The 19108-nt window shown below is 46.1% G+C and overlaps 1 protein-coding gene across 1 annotated transcript in view; it reads right to left on the bottom strand.

The window, feature by feature from the left end:
- Positions 1-18623, bottom strand: part of snx2 (sorting nexin 2) — a 41800-nt gene extending 23177 nt beyond the window's left edge. The window contains exons 1-6 of the mRNA XM_079251838.1: positions 18457-18623; positions 12466-12559; positions 12025-12185; positions 10310-10376; positions 9860-9903; positions 7160-7301 (exon numbers count right to left, since the gene is read on the bottom strand). Of these exons, the coding sequence (XP_079107964.1) occupies positions 7160-7301; positions 9860-9903; positions 10310-10376; positions 12025-12185; positions 12466-12559; positions 18457-18549 (601 nt within the window). The 5' untranslated portion in view covers positions 18550-18623. The remainder of the gene's footprint in view (positions 1-7159; positions 7302-9859; positions 9904-10309; positions 10377-12024; positions 12186-12465; positions 12560-18456) is intronic.
- Between the last annotated feature and the right edge of the window lie 485 nt (positions 18624-19108).

Genomic DNA, 19108 nt, shown 5'->3' with positions numbered 1-19108 from the left:
AAACAAAACAAAAATAGAAATAGCAGAAAAATAATTTGATGAAAACAATCAGAAAATACTTTTTAAAAGGGAAAAAAACTAAAAGAAAAACTATAAAAATAAAAATTCAGAGCAGCAGAGCTGCCGGTTTCTTCATTTTAAGTCTTTTTTTAACCTTTCATAAGATTCTAAAGTAAAACAAAAAAAACCTCCGTCAAGCGCCGCAGTTCTTATATTCTGATTATTCCTTCTGTAGAAAGGTCTGGTTTCAAGTTTCTTTCTGTAATTTTTGGTTTTGTTTTTTATCATTAAAACGACCAAAAGAAGAACCGGTTTCTGGACTTCTGCTTCCTGAAGAGCAGAGTGTTGAGTACAGAACCAAGAGGTCCAAAGCTAATGGGTCAGCCCTGCTGCAGCCACATCTTCTCTTCCTGTGATGAAAATCCCAAAGGCGCCCCATGTTTCCATATCCTGGATCATAGAATCCGGACTGATTCCTCGACCTGGATCAGACTTCCAGGTATTTTACAGCCTGTTGGAAACGTGTCCGGCATCCTCAGCGCTCCGACCGTTTGGGTTGGAGATACGAGCAGAAATGCTGAACATGGACCTAAATCCCAATGTTAAAGAATCCTTTCTAAAGTTCCTGGACCCAGATCCAGACCCTGATCCAGATCCAGACCCTGATCCAGATCCAGACCCTGATCCAGATCCAGACCCTGATCCAGATCCAGACCCTGATCCAGACCCTGATCCAGATCCTGATCCAGATCCAGATCCAGACCCTGATCCAGATCCAGACCCTGATCCAGACCCTGATCCAGATCCAGACCCTGATCCAGACCCTGATCCAGATCCAGACCCTGATCCAGACCCTGATCCAGATCCTGATCCAGATCCAGACCCTGATCCAGACCCTGATCCAGATCCAGATCCAGACCCTGATCCAGATCCAGACCCTGATCCAGACCCTGATCCAGATCCAGACCCTGATCCAGACCCTGATCCAGATCCAGACCCTGATCCAGATCCAGACCCTGATCCAGACCCTGATCCAGATCCAGATCCAGACCCTGATCCAGACCCTGATCCAGATCCAGACCCTGATCCAGATCCAGACCCTGATCCAGACCCTGATCCAGATCCAGACCCTGATCCAGACCCTGATCCAGACCCTGATCCAGATCCAGACCCTGATCCAGATCCAGACCCTGATCCAGACGCTGATCCAGATCCAGACCCTGATCCAGATCCAGACCCTGATCCAGACCCTGATCCAGATCCAGATCCAGACCCTGATCCAGATCCAGACCCTGATCCAGACCCTGATCCAGATCCAGACCCTGATCCTGATCCAGACCCTGATCCAGACCCTGATCCAGATCCAGACCCTGATCCAGACCCTGATCCAGATCCAGACCCTGATCCAGATCCAGACCCTGATCCAGATCCAGATCCAGACCCTGATCCAGATCCAGACCCTGATCCAGACCCTGATCCAGATCCAGACCCTGATCCAGATCCAGACCCTGATCCAGACGCTGATCCAGATCCAGACCCTGATCCAGATCCAGACCCTGATCCAGACGCTGATCCAGATCCAGACCCTGATCCAGATCCAGACCCTGATCCAGATCCAGACCCTGATCCAGATCCAGATCCAGACCCTGATCCAGATCCAGACCCTGATCCAGACCCTGATCCAGATCCAGACCCTGATCCAGACCCTGATCCAGATCCAGATCCAGACCCTGATCCAGATCCAGACCCTGATCCAGACCCAGACCCTGATCCAGATCCAGATCCTGATCCAGACCCTGATCCAGATCCAGACCCTGATCCTGATCCAGACCCTGATCCAGATCCAGACCCTGATCCAGATCCAGACCCTGATCCAGACCCTGATCCAGACCCTGATCCAGATCCAGACCCTGATCCAGACCCTGATCCAGATCCAGATCCAGACCCTGATCCAGATCCAGACCCTGATCCAGATCCAGACCCTGATCCAGACCCTGATCCAGATCCAGACCCTGATCCAGATCCAGACCCTGATCCAGACCCTGATCCAGATCCAGACCCTGATCCAGATCCAGACCCTGATCCAGACGCTGATCCAGATCCAGACCCTGATCCAGATCCAGACCCTGATCCAGACCCTGATCCAGATCCAGACCCTGATCCAGATCCAGACCCTGATCCAGACACTGATCTGATCCGGACCCAGACCCTGATCCAGATCCAGACCCTGATCCAGATCCAGATCCAGACCCTGATCCAGATCCAGACCCTGATCCAGACGCTGATCCAGATCCAGACCCAGACCCTGATCCAGACCCTGATCCAGATCCAGACCCTGATCCAGACCCTGATCCAGACCCTGATCCAGATCCAGACCCTGATCCAGACCCTGATCCAGATCCAGACCCTGATCCAGACCCAGACCCTGATCCAGATCCAGACCCTGATCCAGATCCAGATCCAGACCCTGATCCAGATCCAGACCCTGATCCTGATCCAGATCCAGACCCAGACCCTGATCCAGATCCAGACCCTGATCCAGATCCAGACCCTGATCCAGACCCAGACCCTGATCCAGATCCAGACCCTGATCCAGATCCAGACCCTGATCCAGACCCAGACCCTGATCCAGATCCAGATCCAGACCCTGATCCAGATCCAGATCCAGACCCTGATCCAGATCCAGACCCTGATCCAGATCCAGACCCTGATCCAGACCCTGATCCAGATCCAGACCCTGATCCAGACCCAGACCCTGATCCAGATCCAGACCCTGATCCAGATCCAGACCCTGATCCAGACCCAGACCCTGATCCAGATCCAGACCCTGATCCAGACCCAGACCCTGATCCAGATCCAGATCCAGACCCTGATCCAGACCCTGATCCAGATCCAGACCCTGATCCAGATCCAGATCCAGACCCTGATCCAGATCCAGACCCTGATCCAGACCCAGACCCTGATCCAGACCCAGACCCTGATCCAGACCCAGACCCAGACCCTGATCCAGATCCAGACCCTGATCCAGACCCAGACCCTGATCCAGATCCAGACCCTGATCCAGATCCAGACCCTGATCCAGACCCTGATCCAGATCCAGATCCAGACCCTGATCCAGATCCAGACCCTGATCCAGACCCTGATCCTGATCCAGATCCAGACCCTGATCCAGATCCAGACCCTGATCCAGACCCAGACCCTGATCCAGATCCAGACCCTGATCCAGACCCAGACCCTGATCCAGACCCAGACCCTGATCCAGACCCTGATCCAGATCCAGATCCAGACCCTGATCCAGATCCAGACCCTGATCCTGATCCAGATCCAGACCCTGATCCAGACCCAGACCCTGATCCAGATCCAGACCCTGATCCAGATCCAGACCCTGATCCAGACCCAGACCCTGATCCAGACCCAGACCCTGATCCAGATCCAGACCCTGATCCAGACCCTGATCCAGATCCAGATCCAGACCCTGATCCAGATCCAGACCCTGATCCTGATCCAGATCCAGACCCTGATCCGGATCCAGACCCTGATCCAGATCCAGACCCTGATCCAGATCCAGACCCTGATCCTGATCCAGATCCAGACCCTGATCCAGACCCAGACCCTGATCCAGACCCAGACCCTGATCCAGATCCAGACCCTGATCCAGACCCTGATCCAGATCCAGACCCTGATCCAGACCCTGATCCTGATCCAGACCCTGATCCAGACCCTGATCCTGATCCAGATCCAGACCCTGATCCTGATCCAGATCCAGACCCTGATCCAGATCCAGACCCTGATCCAGACCCTGATCCAGATCCAGACCCTGATCCAGATCCAGACCCTGATCCAGACCCTGATCCAGATCCAGATCCAGACCCTGATCCAGATCCAGACCCTGATCCAGACCCAGACCCTGATCCAGATCCAGACCCTGATCCAGACCCAGACCCTGATCCAGACCCTGATCCAGATCCAGACCCTGATCCAGACCCTGATCCAGATCCAGACCCTGATCCAGACCCAGACCCTGATCCAGATCCAGACCCTGATCCAGACCCAGACCCTGATCCAGACCCTGATCCAGATCCAGATCCAGACCCTGATCCAGACCCTGATCCAGATCCAGACCCTGATCCAGACCCTGATCCTGATCCAGATCCAGACCCTGATCCAGACCCAGACCCTGATCCAGACCCAGACCCTGATCCAGATCCAGACCCTGATCCAGACCCTGATCCAGATCCAGACCCTGATCCAGACCCTGATCCTGATCCAGATCCAGACCCTGATCCAGACCCAGACCCTGATCCAGATCCAGACCCTGATCCAGACCCAGACCCTGATCCTGATCCAGACCCTGATCCAGATCCAGACCCTGATCCAGATCCAGACCCTGATCCAGACCCTGATCCTGATCCAGATCCAGACCCTGATCCAGATCCAGACCCTGATCCAGACCCTGATCCAGATCCAGACCCTGATCCAGACCCTGATCCAGATCCAGACCCTGATCCAGACCCTGATCCAGATCCAGATCCAGACCCTGATCCAGACCCTGATCCAGACCCTGATCCAGATCCAGACCCTGATCCTGATCCAGATCCTGATCCAGATCCAGACCCTGATCCAGACCCTGATCCAGATCCAGACCCTGATCCAGACCCTGATCCTGATCCAGACCCTGATCCAGATCCAGACCCTGATCCAGATCCAGACGCTGATCCGGATCCAGACGCTGATCCAGATCCAGACCCTGATCCAGACCCTGATCCTGATCCAGACCCTGATCCAGATCCAGACCCTGATCCAGACGCTGATCCAGATCCAGACCCTGATCCAGATCCAGACCCTGATCCAGATCCAGACGCTGATCCGGATCCAGACGCTGATCCAGATCCAGACCCTGATCCGGATCCAGACCCTGATCCAGATCCAGACCCTGATCCAGACCCTGATCCTGATCCAGACCCTGATCCGGACCCAGACGCTGATCCGGATCCAGACGCTGATCCAGATCCAGACCCTGATCCAGATCCAGACCCTGATCCAGACGCTGATCCAGATCCAGACGCTGATCCGGATCCAGACCCTGATCCAGATCCAGACCCTGATCCAGACGCTGATCCAGATCCAGACCCTGATCCAGATCCAGACCCTGATCCAGACGCTGATCCAGATCCAGACCCTGATCCAGATCCAGACCCTGATCCAGACCCTGATCCAGATCCAGACCCTGATCCAGACCCTGATCCAGACCCTGATCCTGATCCAGACCCTGATCCAGACCCTGATCCTGATCCAGATCCAGACCCTGATCCAGATCCAGACCCTGATCCAGATCCAGACCCTGATCCAGACCCTGATCCAGATCCAGACCCTGATCCAGATCCAGACCCTGATCCAGACCCTGATCCAGATCCAGATCCAGACCCTGATCCAGATCCAGACCCTGATCCAGACCCAGACCCTGATCCAGATCCAGACCCTGATCCAGACCCAGACCCTGATCCAGACCCTGATCCAGATCCAGACCCTGATCCAGACCCTGATCCAGATCCAGACCCTGATCCAGACCCAGACCCTGATCCAGATCCAGACCCTGATCCAGACCCAGACCCTGATCCAGACCCTGATCCAGATCCAGATCCAGACCCTGATCCAGACCCTGATCCAGATCCAGACCCTGATCCAGACCCTGATCCTGATCCAGATCCAGACCCTGATCCAGACCCAGACCCTGATCCAGACCCAGACCCTGATCCAGATCCAGACCCTGATCCAGACCCTGATCCAGATCCAGACCCTGATCCAGACCCTGATCCTGATCCAGATCCAGACCCTGATCCAGACCCAGACCCTGATCCAGATCCAGACCCTGATCCAGACCCAGACCCTGATCCAGATCCAGACCCTGATCCAGATCCAGACCCTGATCCAGACCCTGATCCAGATCCAGACCCTGATCCAGATCCAGACCCTGATCCAGACCCTGATCCAGATCCAGACCCTGATCCAGACCCTGATCCAGATCCAGACCCTGATCCAGACCCTGATCCAGATCCAGATCCAGACCCTGATCCAGACCCTGATCCAGACCCTGATCCAGATCCAGACCCTGATCCTGATCCAGATCCTGATCCAGATCCAGACCCTGATCCAGACCCTGATCCAGATCCAGACCCTGATCCAGATCCAGACCCTGATCCAGACCCTGATCCTGATCCAGACCCTGATCCAGATCCAGACCCTGATCCAGATCCAGACGCTGATCCGGATCCAGACGCTGATCCAGATCCAGACCCTGATCCAGACCCTGATCCTGATCCAGACCCTGATCCAGATCCAGACCCTGATCCAGACGCTGATCCAGATCCAGACCCTGATCCAGATCCAGACCCTGATCCAGATCCAGACCCTGATCCAGATCCAGACGCTGATCCGGATCCAGACGCTGATCCAGATCCAGACCCTGATCCGGATCCAGACCCTGATCCAGATCCAGACCCTGATCCAGACCCTGATCCTGATCCAGACCCTGATCCGGACCCAGACGCTGATCCGGATCCAGACCCTGATCCAGACGCTGATCCAGATCCAGACCCTGATCCAGATCCAGACCCTGATCCAGACGCTGATCCAGATCCAGACGCTGATCCGGATCCAGACCCTGATCCAGATCCAGACCCTGATCCAGACGCTGATCCAGATCCAGACCCTGATCCAGATCCAGACCCTGATCCAGATCCAGACCCTGATCCAGACGCTGATCCAGATCCAGACCCTGATCCAGATCCAGACCCTGATCCAGATCCAGACGCTGATCCGGATCCAGACGCTGATCCAGACGCTGATCCGGATCCAGACCCTGATCCAGATCCAGACCCTGATCCAGACCCTGATCCTGATCCAGACGCTGATCCGGACCCAGACGCTGATCCAGATCCAGACCCTGATCCGGATCCAGACCCTGATCCAGATCCAGACCCTGATCCAGACGCTGATCCAGATCCAGACGCTGATCCGGATCCAAACGCTGATCCGGATCCAGACGCTGATCCGGATCAGCACCAACATTAAACCAGTTCAGTCCTGAATGCAGATGAGCAGGAACATGAATGACCTCATACGGACACGCTTTTCTGTCGTCATGACGACGGAGACTTACCCACGATGCTTTTCTCTGGCGCGGGGGGGACGATGTAGCCGATGTGAAGGTACTTGGAGGCCAGTTTACTGTGTAGACCGAGAAAATCACTGAAACGGCGTTTAACTGAGAAGTCGCTCTGCGAGAAGAGGGACATGGACGTCTGCGGCACGAAGACAGAGAAGACATCATGTTAACATCCCAGCAGGTATACACACACACACACACACACACACACACACACACACACACACACACACATATATATACACTATTCACAAAAAGTTAGGGATATTCAGCTTTTGGGTGAAATTTCACAACAAGCCTAAAATGCCTTCAAACCTGTACAGGTGAACTTAATGTGATCTTCTCTAAGCTTTTAAATGCACATGTCCAACTGTTAAATGTTTCAATAAATTTTGCACAAGTTGCTGTTCTCTAACAAGGAGCTTAACGGCAAAAATCACGGCAGGTGTGTGATCCTTGTATTGACCAATAAATGTCCTGGTTCAATTAGAGCTGGTGTTTAAACAGTTGTCCTCATCATGCTGTTCACATTTTGACATCATGAGACCAAGACGACACCTAACAATGGAACAACAGTCCCTTGCCATTGCCATGCTTCAAACAGGACGTTCTCAGACAGAAGTGGCCACTGAGCTTGGAGTGTCACAGAGTGTCATCAGCAGGTTGCAACAGAGATATGGAGAGACTGGAAGAGTCACAGAAAGGCCTAGAAGTGGACGTCCTTTGGCCACATCCCGTGCTGATGACCGCTACATTGTGAACACTGCCCTGAGAAACCGGATGATGAATGCCACTCAACTCCAGGCACGTTTAAGAGAGGTGAGAGGCACCCAAGTGTCACGTCAGACCATTCCAAACCGTTTCCATCAGCGTGGTCTGCGTGCTAGACGACCTGCACGGGTACCTGACCACACCACCAGGCACAGGCATCATCGTCTTGCATGGGCCAGGGAGCATTTACGCTGGACGAGGAACCAGTGGGCCTCAGTGCTGTTCTCTGATGAAAGTCGATTCCCACTGAGCAGAAATGATGGCCGGCAACGATGTTGGAGACGTCAGGGAGAGCGCTATGCATCAGCCACTGTTGTCACCAGGCCAGCTTTTGGTGGTGGCGGTGTTACAGTGTGGGCAGGGGTGTCCACTTGGTACAGAACTGCCCTACACTTTGTGAATGGTACAGTGACAAGCCCATACTACCTGAATAACATCATTAATCCAGTGATTGTGCCCCTACATGAACAGCACAGGCCTAATTTCATCTTCATGGACGACAATGCTCCTGCTCATCGAGGCCGCATCATCAGGGAACGGCTGTTGGAGACTGGTGTACCTCAAATGGAACGGCCTGCACTCTCTCCAGACCTGAATCCCATTGAAAACCTGTGGGATCAGCTGAGCCGTCGTGTAGAGGCTCGAGACCCTGCACCCCAGAACCTCAATGACCTGAGGGCTGCCCTTCAAGAAGAGTGGGATGCCATGCCTCAGCAGGCAATAAGTTGCCTTGTGAACAGCATGAGACGTCGTTGTCAAGCTGTAATTGATGCTCAAGGGAACATGACGAGATATTGAGACGTTCACATTTTTTGTTGTGGTGTAACTACCATTGTTGTTACCTTTTGTGTTGAATGAATTTTTTGAGATGAGGAAATCAGTAGTGCATCCTTCTACTTAAATGTCTTACTTTTATGATATTATATCACTGTAGCATGAACATATTGCATTTTCCATAAATTTCACCTGAAAGCCAAATATCCCTAACTTTTTGTGTATATACATATATACATATACATATGTATATATACATATACATATGTATATATACATATACATATGTATATATACATATACATATATATATATACATATACATGTATATATATATATATATATATATATATATACATGTATATTTATATATATATATATATATACATGTATATTTATATATATATATATATATATATATATATACATGTATATTTATATATATATATATATATATATATATATATATATATATATATATATATATATATATACATGTATATTTATATATATATATATATATATATATATATACATGTATATTTATATATATATATATATATATATATATATATATATATATATATATATATATATATATATATACATGTATATTTATATATATATATATATATATATATACATGTATATTTATATATATATATATATATATATATATATATATACATGTATATTTATATATATATATATATATATATATATATATACATGTATATTTATATATATATATATATATATATATATATACACATGTATATTTATATATATATATATATATATATATATATATATATGTGTGTGTGTATATATATGTATAATATGTGTGTGTATATATGTATAATATGTGTGTATATATATATATATATATATATATATATATATATATGTGACCAGGTCTTCCAGTCAGACCAGAACCGGACCATGTCTTCCAGGTGGACCAGGACCAGAACCGGACCAGGTCTTCCAGGTGGACCAGGACCAGAACCGGACCAGGTCTTCCAGTCAGACCAGACCGGACCATGTCTTCCAGGTGGACCAGGACCAGAACCGGACCAGGTCTTCCAGGTGGACCAGAACCGGACCAGGTCTTCCAGTAGGACCAGAACAGCAGACTTGCTGGTTCCTCACCTTGGTGGTGACTTTATAGGCCATGTAGGCGTTCATGCCGTCACCTGGAAGACAGAACCAGGTGTCACGTTAACAGGTAACAAGCCTCCAAACAGAAACTGGAGATCAGCTCAGATATCAAACTGGTTTTACTGGTTTCTGACTGGTTTCTTTAAGGTCTCTGAGGTTTAACCCTCATGTCTCCCCAACAGTCAGCAGGTAAACGTCAGGGGCGTAGAATGATTGACACCTGCTGTCATCCAATCAGATCCATGTAAGCAGGCCCACAGAGGATTCTGGGAAATGGAGTTTCCCAGAACGAGTGGATCAATCATTTGTTTTCCTGCCAATTAAATGTTTAACTGAGTCAATCAGAAGTTAACCACTGATTTCTGCCTTAACTTCTCATTTGTTCCAGAACTTTCCAGGTTATTCCAGGAATACTGAGACATGACTTCTGGACGAACTCACCGACTTTCTCCGGGTCAGACACCGATATGTGGATGTCGAAAGAATCGCCGCCCTCCTCCTCTTCAATCTGCAGAAAACAGCAACCAAGCGTGATTGTCAGGTTTCAGATCAGTTGTCTGAGATACGACATCTGGACGTAGGATCCGGGATCGACTCGTCCTCCTGGATGAAGCTGAGCTTTATTTTACTTCCTAGTTCCATGTTAAACACACGAATAAACGTTGCTGCAAATCCACCGAAATGCACGGAATAAAAGCGGTTTTCATCGGATCCAGCAGCTTCAGCAGAAACCACCGGATCCAGATCAGTAGACCAAAACCGAAAAGGTTGCCTGAACATCTGATCAGAGCCGTCCTCGTTTTTCAGACCTTTCCTTTGAAGGGTTCTTAACAAACTGACCAAAACGGTGGAGCTTCACACAACGGCGTCTGCTGATTGGTTCAAAGATCATCGTTTCCCGTTTGACTCAGTCATCAGGACAAACAGGAAGGTCTCCATATTTGCAGATGATGTGGTTCTGTTGGCGTGGTTGAGTTTGGTGATCCTAACAGGTTTTCTGAGCACATGGTGTTGGTTGTTTCTCCTCCCAATCATCTTCACCACTTCCTTCTTCTTCTTCTTCTTCTTCAGGCTTTTCTACAGTTGGCAGACGTCCCCTTCTGATTGGTCGCTGCAGGATAGGACTGGGCGACACGACCAAAACCTCATATCCCGACATCGCTCATCTTACATCCCATAATGATCCATTACCATATAAACTGTGTAATGTTGTGTCAGCCATCAGTTATGTATCAGGTGTTGCTAGGCAACAGCAGCAGGGATCTCCTTCCATCTGGGGGAACTATGGCCGTATGACGTTCCACAGGTAAATACCTGCTGCAGCGTCTGGAGTTTATTCTCCTCCACTTGACGCTGCTTTTATTGACTCTATTCTTTATTCTGGATTCTGTATCCTGATTCCTGCAGGTGATAAAATGAGTTAGTTGTGTCGGAGTCCGTTGTTGGGACTGTGAGCTGGTCTGTTGTCGGTTCCACGTCGGTCTTTTTGTATCCAAACCGCATCCAGACAGAAATTTCCCTCTTTTAGGAACAAGATCATCAGTTTGGGTCGGCTGCTCATCTTTTAGAGAATTATCCTCTGAAACACGTCTGCTGCCGTCTTCCACCATGTTTATGTATCGCAGCGTGCCGTAAAGCGCATCTTGACATAAAATACTGCAGTAAAGCAGCTTATGGTGGCGTAAATGATATGAAACAACGGACATTTTCTATCGTCCAGACGATATATATCGTCATATCGCCCAAGCCTACTGCTGCCCGACCCAGACCCCCAGCCTTCAGGCAGACCAGAGTCCGCATCAGAGTTCCTGAGAGTTGATATTCAGACGGATCATCGGAGCACGGTGTGAACCAATCAGCTCCATAAAGAGGTCAGACTTCCAGATTTTCCCAACGGAGCGCCTGGAAGTAGACCGACAGGCCGAGGAATGGATTCATGGGGCAGAAAGTGGCTTTGCTGCCCCTGGATCAGTCTTTTATTTCTGCATCACAGATTCCGGAGAAGTGGAAACGTTCCTTGTGATCACTAGAGGAATCTGGGAAATATCATTCCTGAGATCAATCAAATCAAATCAAAGAGACTTTATTCATCCCCGAAGGGAAACACAATGGACCCCTTCCACCATTCCCTGACGAGGTGACCTCTTCAAACTCACCTCGTCGAACGAGGAGTGTGTGAACATGTCGTCGTGGGCGTGGCCAATGCGAGGGGTGATGACGGAAGTGGGCGGAGTGATGGGGGTGATGGCAGGTGAAGGGCCGTCCGACAGCAGGACGTCCCTCTCTGGACTGTCCAAAGACACTTCCTCTGTGGCCTCTGCGACAGACACACAACCACCTTACTCTGATAAAGATTACAGCAGTTTCTACCTACATTTAAATGAGAACAGACAGAAATTAGACGAAACGATGATGATTTGTTCACCGCAAGGCTCAAAAACCAACATGAAGGGAAGAATTACGGTAGCCCTGAAGTCCAAAATTTAAGCAGCACAACGGCAAGGTAGGAAGCAACATTAAGCTACTGTAAGAAGTACGTTCAAGTCGGCGAGTTCATTTTAGCTGCTTTATTTAACAACTTGTGTGCGAGTTCAAACCTGCGAACAGATCCTCCGTCTCATCGTCAAATAGCAAATCCTGTTTGGGTCCATTTGAGTTGGCGCTGATGTCCACCGCGGTCAGACTCGCCGACTGTTCACAGACAAACACAAGAAAACACCATCTGTCACTTTCTGAGAGGCGGACACGATGTTTGAAGCTAAATTACAGGAAATATCCAACAAGCGCGGTGAAATTTTCCCCGCCAGAAGTCCAAGTCAACGTTTCAGTTAAATTCAGTAAATTCCAGGTAACGATGCTAACACGTAGCATCCAGGATTAGCTCGTAATGGAGGTCTTTCAGAAGTGTAGATGTTCACAACAGAGTTGGAAGCGGCTGGATTAACATGAAAAACCACGTTAAGTTACGATCTCTGCATTAAGACTTGCAGGACAAACGTAGTCGCGTTGTTAGGCGTTAGCGATGCCATCTGATTAAACACAACGGCGAAGCATCCAGCGAGCGCCACACCTTCACACACATCGTACAACTTTTTAGCCCAACGCGAAGTTCGTTTATCCCGAGCGTTTTTCAGCCCAATACGACAAAACATGTCGGAGGATTTTTTTTTATCTAAAGCAAAACAAAAAAAGACCAAAATAACATCAAAAATCCCCTTTTTCCCCCAATCGACCAATGTAAAGTTGCACCAAATGTTACGTTACAAATGTGTTCTGGATTTCACGCGTGTCACGCGTGGATTTCACGGCCGGAGCTTCATGCAAAACCAGCGTTAAGAAGGGAGGAATGGACACTTTGACCCAAAACGGACGACTTTGACGCTTTTAGGCTGCACAAAGATTTTTCTTTGTTCATGGAGAAAATTCAACAAATTTCAGAAAAAGTGATGCGGTGCAGTTTTTGGTGGTGGTGCAGTTGAGTCATTAAACCCGAACATGCGCATCGCTGCCATGCATGGAGGCCGTTAATGTCGGGAGAAGATGGGATTATTGGTAAATTAGTCATTCAGCACGTTTAAACTCACCGGAGAACTAATAAATTATAAAATAAAAGAAAGTTTTCCAGGAAAAGACTCAGCTGTTGTTCATAAAAATATAATAAACATAAATATCAATATTTTTATTGAATATTTTTACCGTATCAACACATTAAATAATTTTTATACAATATTTCTATAATTATGATTTTAAAATATGTAAATATTTATTTTACATGAATATTAAAACATATTTAAATGTTTTCTAAAAATACATACTAAAACTAAATAAGTTAAAATAAGAATAAAAGTAAAGAAAACTGCACGTGTGCAGAAGGAAAATGTCTAAAAATGTGATGCTTTTTTTTATTTTATAATTCATACAACAGAGGATTAATTAAAAGTCCTTTTTTATCTCAGAATGAAATAAGTTTGATGTTTAAAAGTCGGTTGACTGTGCTGAGCGACGTCCTGGTCTGCACGGTGGCCCCGCGGACTCGTCATATTCCAGAGAAGAAGATGTTTCAGCTTCCTGTTGAACTGCAGAACTTCCTGTGTGCAGGAAGCGTGCAGCTGAAAAGTGATGCATCAGCAGAAACATGGAGGCAGACGGCGGTCACATCCAGTCGCCGAGCAGGATGGCCGACTCGCATCGTCACAGGAAGCTCACGCCGAGCTGTCAAAAAGGTGAAGCTTCTGGAAGGTCCCGTAAGGCAGATAAAAAGGCTTCATGAAGGATTCACTCCAAAGACAAAGTAAACTTCAGGATTATTTCACACATGGAAACGTACACGTATATCCATTTAAAATAAAAAGTTCTATTTATTTTCCCCAAATTATATGTTTGCTGATTTTATGCATCAGAAGCTGAAAAACACAAATCAAAATATAAACAAAAAAACAGAACAAGTAAAAAAGACTTAAAAAACAGAAATATATACAATAAAACATACAATATTTAATATATATGCACAAAAAATTATTGGATATCAATCTATTTAAATACATTATCAACAAATAAATATTGTGATTTAAATATATATATATATAACATGTTGATAAATAAATTATAAATTTCAATGAAATGATTTTAAATGTTTATAAATTCAAGTCCATTTTTAACATAATCTTTAGGTTTTCAACAATAATTATTCTATAATTCTTCTCACTATCAACTTTTATTACATCAATAATAATAAATATAAATAAAATGTAAATCAAACAACACAATTATGTAGATGTGAAACTGAACCAAATAAGGTTCAATCTTTTCACAAAAACAGGCGACAAAATCTGGAATTTTAGGTCAAAAGAGGCACCGGCGTTTCATCCAGTCGTTTGTGGGAAGAAGTATCGTTTCATAAAAAAGGTCAGAGCAAGCGCCAAGCGTCACGCGGTTAGCGTCAAGTGGCTAGCGCCACGTGGCTAGCCACTAGTGGAATATGTCGCTTGGTCACGATGTAAGAAGACGGGTTTCACACGTTAACCTCAAAACCCTGATTTCCAAGAAAATTGTGTCAGAAATTAAACCGACCTCTGATAAACCGAGTTCTGAGCTGAGAACTCGTAACTCGCAGACAACCCCGAAATCCCACATTTAAAGATGGCTGCGGGACCATCGTTGTCGTTAATAAAATTGTTTATTTTGTTTTCCGTTAAGTTTCTCATGTAAACAGCAGCGACTTGTTTCTTATGATCACGTAGCTGCGGTTCGTTTGTGAAAAATCGCATCAAAACTTGGTTTAATGATCATAATCACCTCAATCAGCTTGTGTTGTCATGACGACGTGATTTTCCTCTTATAAATATTTGTGGATGCTAACTGGTGGGGTGTTTTTGAGGCGTCCATTTTCCCCCATTTGGTGCAACCAGAAACGCAGCAAAGGGATGAAAACTTGCCTAAAATAAAGACCTTAGATGAAAATCTGGATGTTTTAAGACGCTGCAGGAAGTATTCGTTTATAACGATTCTAGATTATTCTTTCCATTCGTTCCTTTTCTTTATGACAGTTTCTACGAGTGAACAAGAAATGTAAAAGCTGTAAAAATGTGGAGCGAATCTGGGCAGCAGGTGGAGGTTTCTCAGGTCAGCGGGAAGAACAAACGCTGAATGAAAACACACCTGTACAGGAAGATGGAGGGATTTTAGCTGAGGGGACAGAAAAGAAGAGGACGGAGGACAGAAGAGGAAATGAGTGATGAAAACGAGCAGTTTCCTTTCTCCTGACTCAGCAAAGTGAACACACGCAGGAAGGTTTAACAAGCTTTCACCAGCTGGGTGAAGTGAAGGAAGCTAATCCTGAAGCTAGCTGCTGCTAACCGCTGCTGGGTCAAGTACAGGAAGCTAATCCTGAAGCTAGCTGCTGCTAACCGCTGCTGGGTCAAGTACAGGAAGCTAATCCTGAAGCTAGCTGCTGCTAACCGCTGCTGGGTCAAGTACAGGAAGCTAATCCTGAAGCTAGCTGCTGCTAACCACTGCTGGATAAAGTAAAGGAAGCTAATCCTGAAGCTCGCTACTGCTAACCGCCGCTGGGTAACGCAAAGGAAGCTAATCCTGAAGCTAACTGCTAACCACTGCTGGGGAAAGTGGGGGAAAGCCAATCCTGAAGCTATCTGTTGCTAACCACTGCTGGGTAAAGTAAAGGAAGCTAATCCTGAAGCTAGCTGCTGCTAACCACTGCTGGGTAAAGTGAAGGAAGCTAATCCTGAAGCTAGATGCTGTTAACTGCTGCTGGGTAAAAGCAAAGAAAGCTAATTCTGAAGCTAGTTGTTAACTACTGCTGGGTAAAAGTGAAGGAAGCTAATCCTGAAGCTAGCTTTTAACTACTGCTGGGTAAAAGTAAAGAAAGCTAACCCTGAAGCTAGCTTTTAACTACTGCTGGGTAAAAGTAAAGAAAGCTAATTCTGAAGCTAGTTGTTAACTACTGCTGGGTAAAAGTGAAGGAAGCTAATCCTGAAGCTAGCTTTTAACTACTGCTGGGTAAAAGTAAAGAAAGCTAACCCTGAAGCTAGCTTTTAACTACTGCTGGGTAAAAGTAAAGAAAGCTAATTCTGAAGCTAGCTGTTAACTACTGCTGGGTAAAAGTAAAGAAAGCTAATTCTGAAGCTAGCTTTTAACTACTGCTGGGTAAAAGTAAAGAAAGCTAATTCTGAAGCTAGTTGTTAACTACTGCTGGGTAAAAGTGAAGGAAGCTAATTCTGAAGCTAGTTGTTAACTACTGCTGGGTAAAAGTAAAGAAAGCTAACCCTGAAGCTAGCTTTTAACTACTGCTGGGTAAAAGTAAAGAAAGCTAACCCTGAAGCTAGCTTTTAACTACTGCTGGGTAAAAGTAAAGAAAGCTAATCCTGAAGCTAGCTGCTGTTGTGAAAAAATGAGAGGAGAAATATATCAGAAACAGAACTAGGAAGGACGGCCATATTTTTGGACCCGTTTCAGGTATTGGCTGTCAGACACTTTTATTTTAACAGAACTTTTATTCCGATTATGATTAAATCCTGACATGATCACCATGGCAACAGATAAAGAAAGATTTGATGGATTTGACCCTCAGATCTGGATCAAATCATCTTTAATACCTACAATTGAACTAAACTCAGAGTCTGGCCTGAAACAAAAACCTGCTCTGACAATCGGCAGTGAAACGGACTGCTGGCTATGCCTCCTGTTACCATGACGACCACGCATTGATCCTCACAGAGGAAGGAAATGATCCATTTTTTTATTTGGTTTTGTTCCTCTGGTGCTGGACCAGATAATATTGAATCAATAAAATAATTTAACTACGATTTGGTTTGAAGTTGGGATTATTTTCCCTCTTCGTGGGACGGCGTCTGAATAAAAGTGTTTTAGGACTGAAAGTGGAAAATTTAAGATAAAGATCAAAACTAGACAAGCTCTTGGAAAGCAGAAACCTCCGCCAAGCGCTGCGGTTCTCCTCATGTTCTGATTATTTCTTCTCTTCCTGTGATAAAAATCCCAAAGGCATGTTTTCATATCCTGGATCATAGAATCCGGACTGATTCCTCGACCTGGATCAGACTTCCAGATGTTTTACAGCCTGTTGGAAGCGTGTCCTGCATCCTCAGTGCTTCAACCGTTTTGGTTGGAGTTTTGTGCATTATGCCGAAAATGGCATAAATCACAATGTTAAAGAATCCTTTCTAAAGTTCCTGGATCCAAACGGTGATCCGGATCAGCACCAACATGAAACCAGTTCTTCCTTTTCACATTTCCAACTAGTCCTGAAAATTTTATGGCAATCCGTCCAGAACTTTAACTTATCAGAATAACTCTGGGTAAAACAAAACCTCCTAGACAGAGGTAAAAACATGTTTTATACTGAACGGGTAGTTAAAAAATTTAAAAAAAAATAAATAAATAAATAAAAACCTTATTTTTTATAGAGCAAACATGAAGATTTAAAGTTTCTGTTCAGATGGTTTGTTAGAAACTGGAATTAGTTGAGCTCTTGCTACTACTTTTTCAATGTGTTTTTACACGCGCGCGCGCGCGCGCACACACACACAGCATCTAAATGAATTAATCATCTCTATTTTTAATGTTGCATTAACTCTTCTGGATGATTTTGGATTTTCTAAACACGAGCAAAAACAAGCAGCTGTTAATGAATAAATTAAATCCATTTTTGCCCATATTTAAGGTATTTTAAAACTAAATTGAAAGTATTTAACTATTGAATGAAATTAGTTAAAACATAAAACACTTTTTCTGTTGGAAATGACCGTGAAGGCGTTTTTCCGCTGTTCCATGAACGCACCACCCGCACCTGTGTGACAGTCACCTGACTGCACGGAAACACACCTTTTTTACATCGACCCTCTTCGGCTCGTGGACCCGCGGCTCTGAAGGCCACCTTGCCGTGTTTTTTTACACGCAACATTCATGTGACTAAAGGTGGCACGTGAAGCTTCCACGCGCACCAAACCTCATTCAGAGAATTTCTCCTCCCAAGTTTTCCTCTGTTGACATGTGAAGGCATCACGCCCTGCTCCCTTTCTTCACCATCCTCACCTCCTCTTCATCATGCTCACCTCCTGTGTGCCCGCTGGGAGCAGGTCCTCCCCGGCCTCCACCTCCTGGAAGCCGCTGAGCTCGGGCGGAGGGTCCCTGGCTGCGTCCGCCATGTTCGCGTCGTCACTGCGGGCTTCCAAGCTAAAAGACACGCAAACACACGCACACACACGCACCGAAACAGCCAGGAAACGGTGAACTGACAGGAGGAGGAAGAGGAGCAGGGAGTCAGGTGGTTCCCGGTTCAGTCATGTGACCCACGAGCTGGCTGTCAGAGAGGAGCCGAAAGAAACAAGAGGTTTCACTCCGTCTTGAAATCACGCAACAGGGAATTTACTCAATACTGAACAGTAAAAAATAATTAAATTACCATAATGACAAGAGTTATTTACTATTACACAGAATTTATATACTGATGTACATATTATACTTTAAACAATGTACTTTGAAATACTTCAGGCATTAACCTCATGGTTTTAGTTATGCATATACATATTATATACACTATATACATATGAACTATATATATATATATATATATATATATATATATATATATATATATATATATATATATATATATATATATATTTTATTTTATTTTTTTGTTATTAAAAAAACCCCAAAAAACTCCTCCCTCACCCACTGCTCCCAACTCCTCATGCAGTAGTA

The sequence above is a fragment of the Telmatherina bonti genome (genome assembly GCF_933228915.1).
Source record: "Telmatherina bonti genome assembly, chromosome: 13".
Classification (NCBI taxonomy): Eukaryota; Metazoa; Chordata; class Actinopteri; order Atheriniformes; family Telmatherinidae; genus Telmatherina; species Telmatherina bonti.
This window is presented reverse-complemented; position numbering and strand designations above follow the sequence as displayed.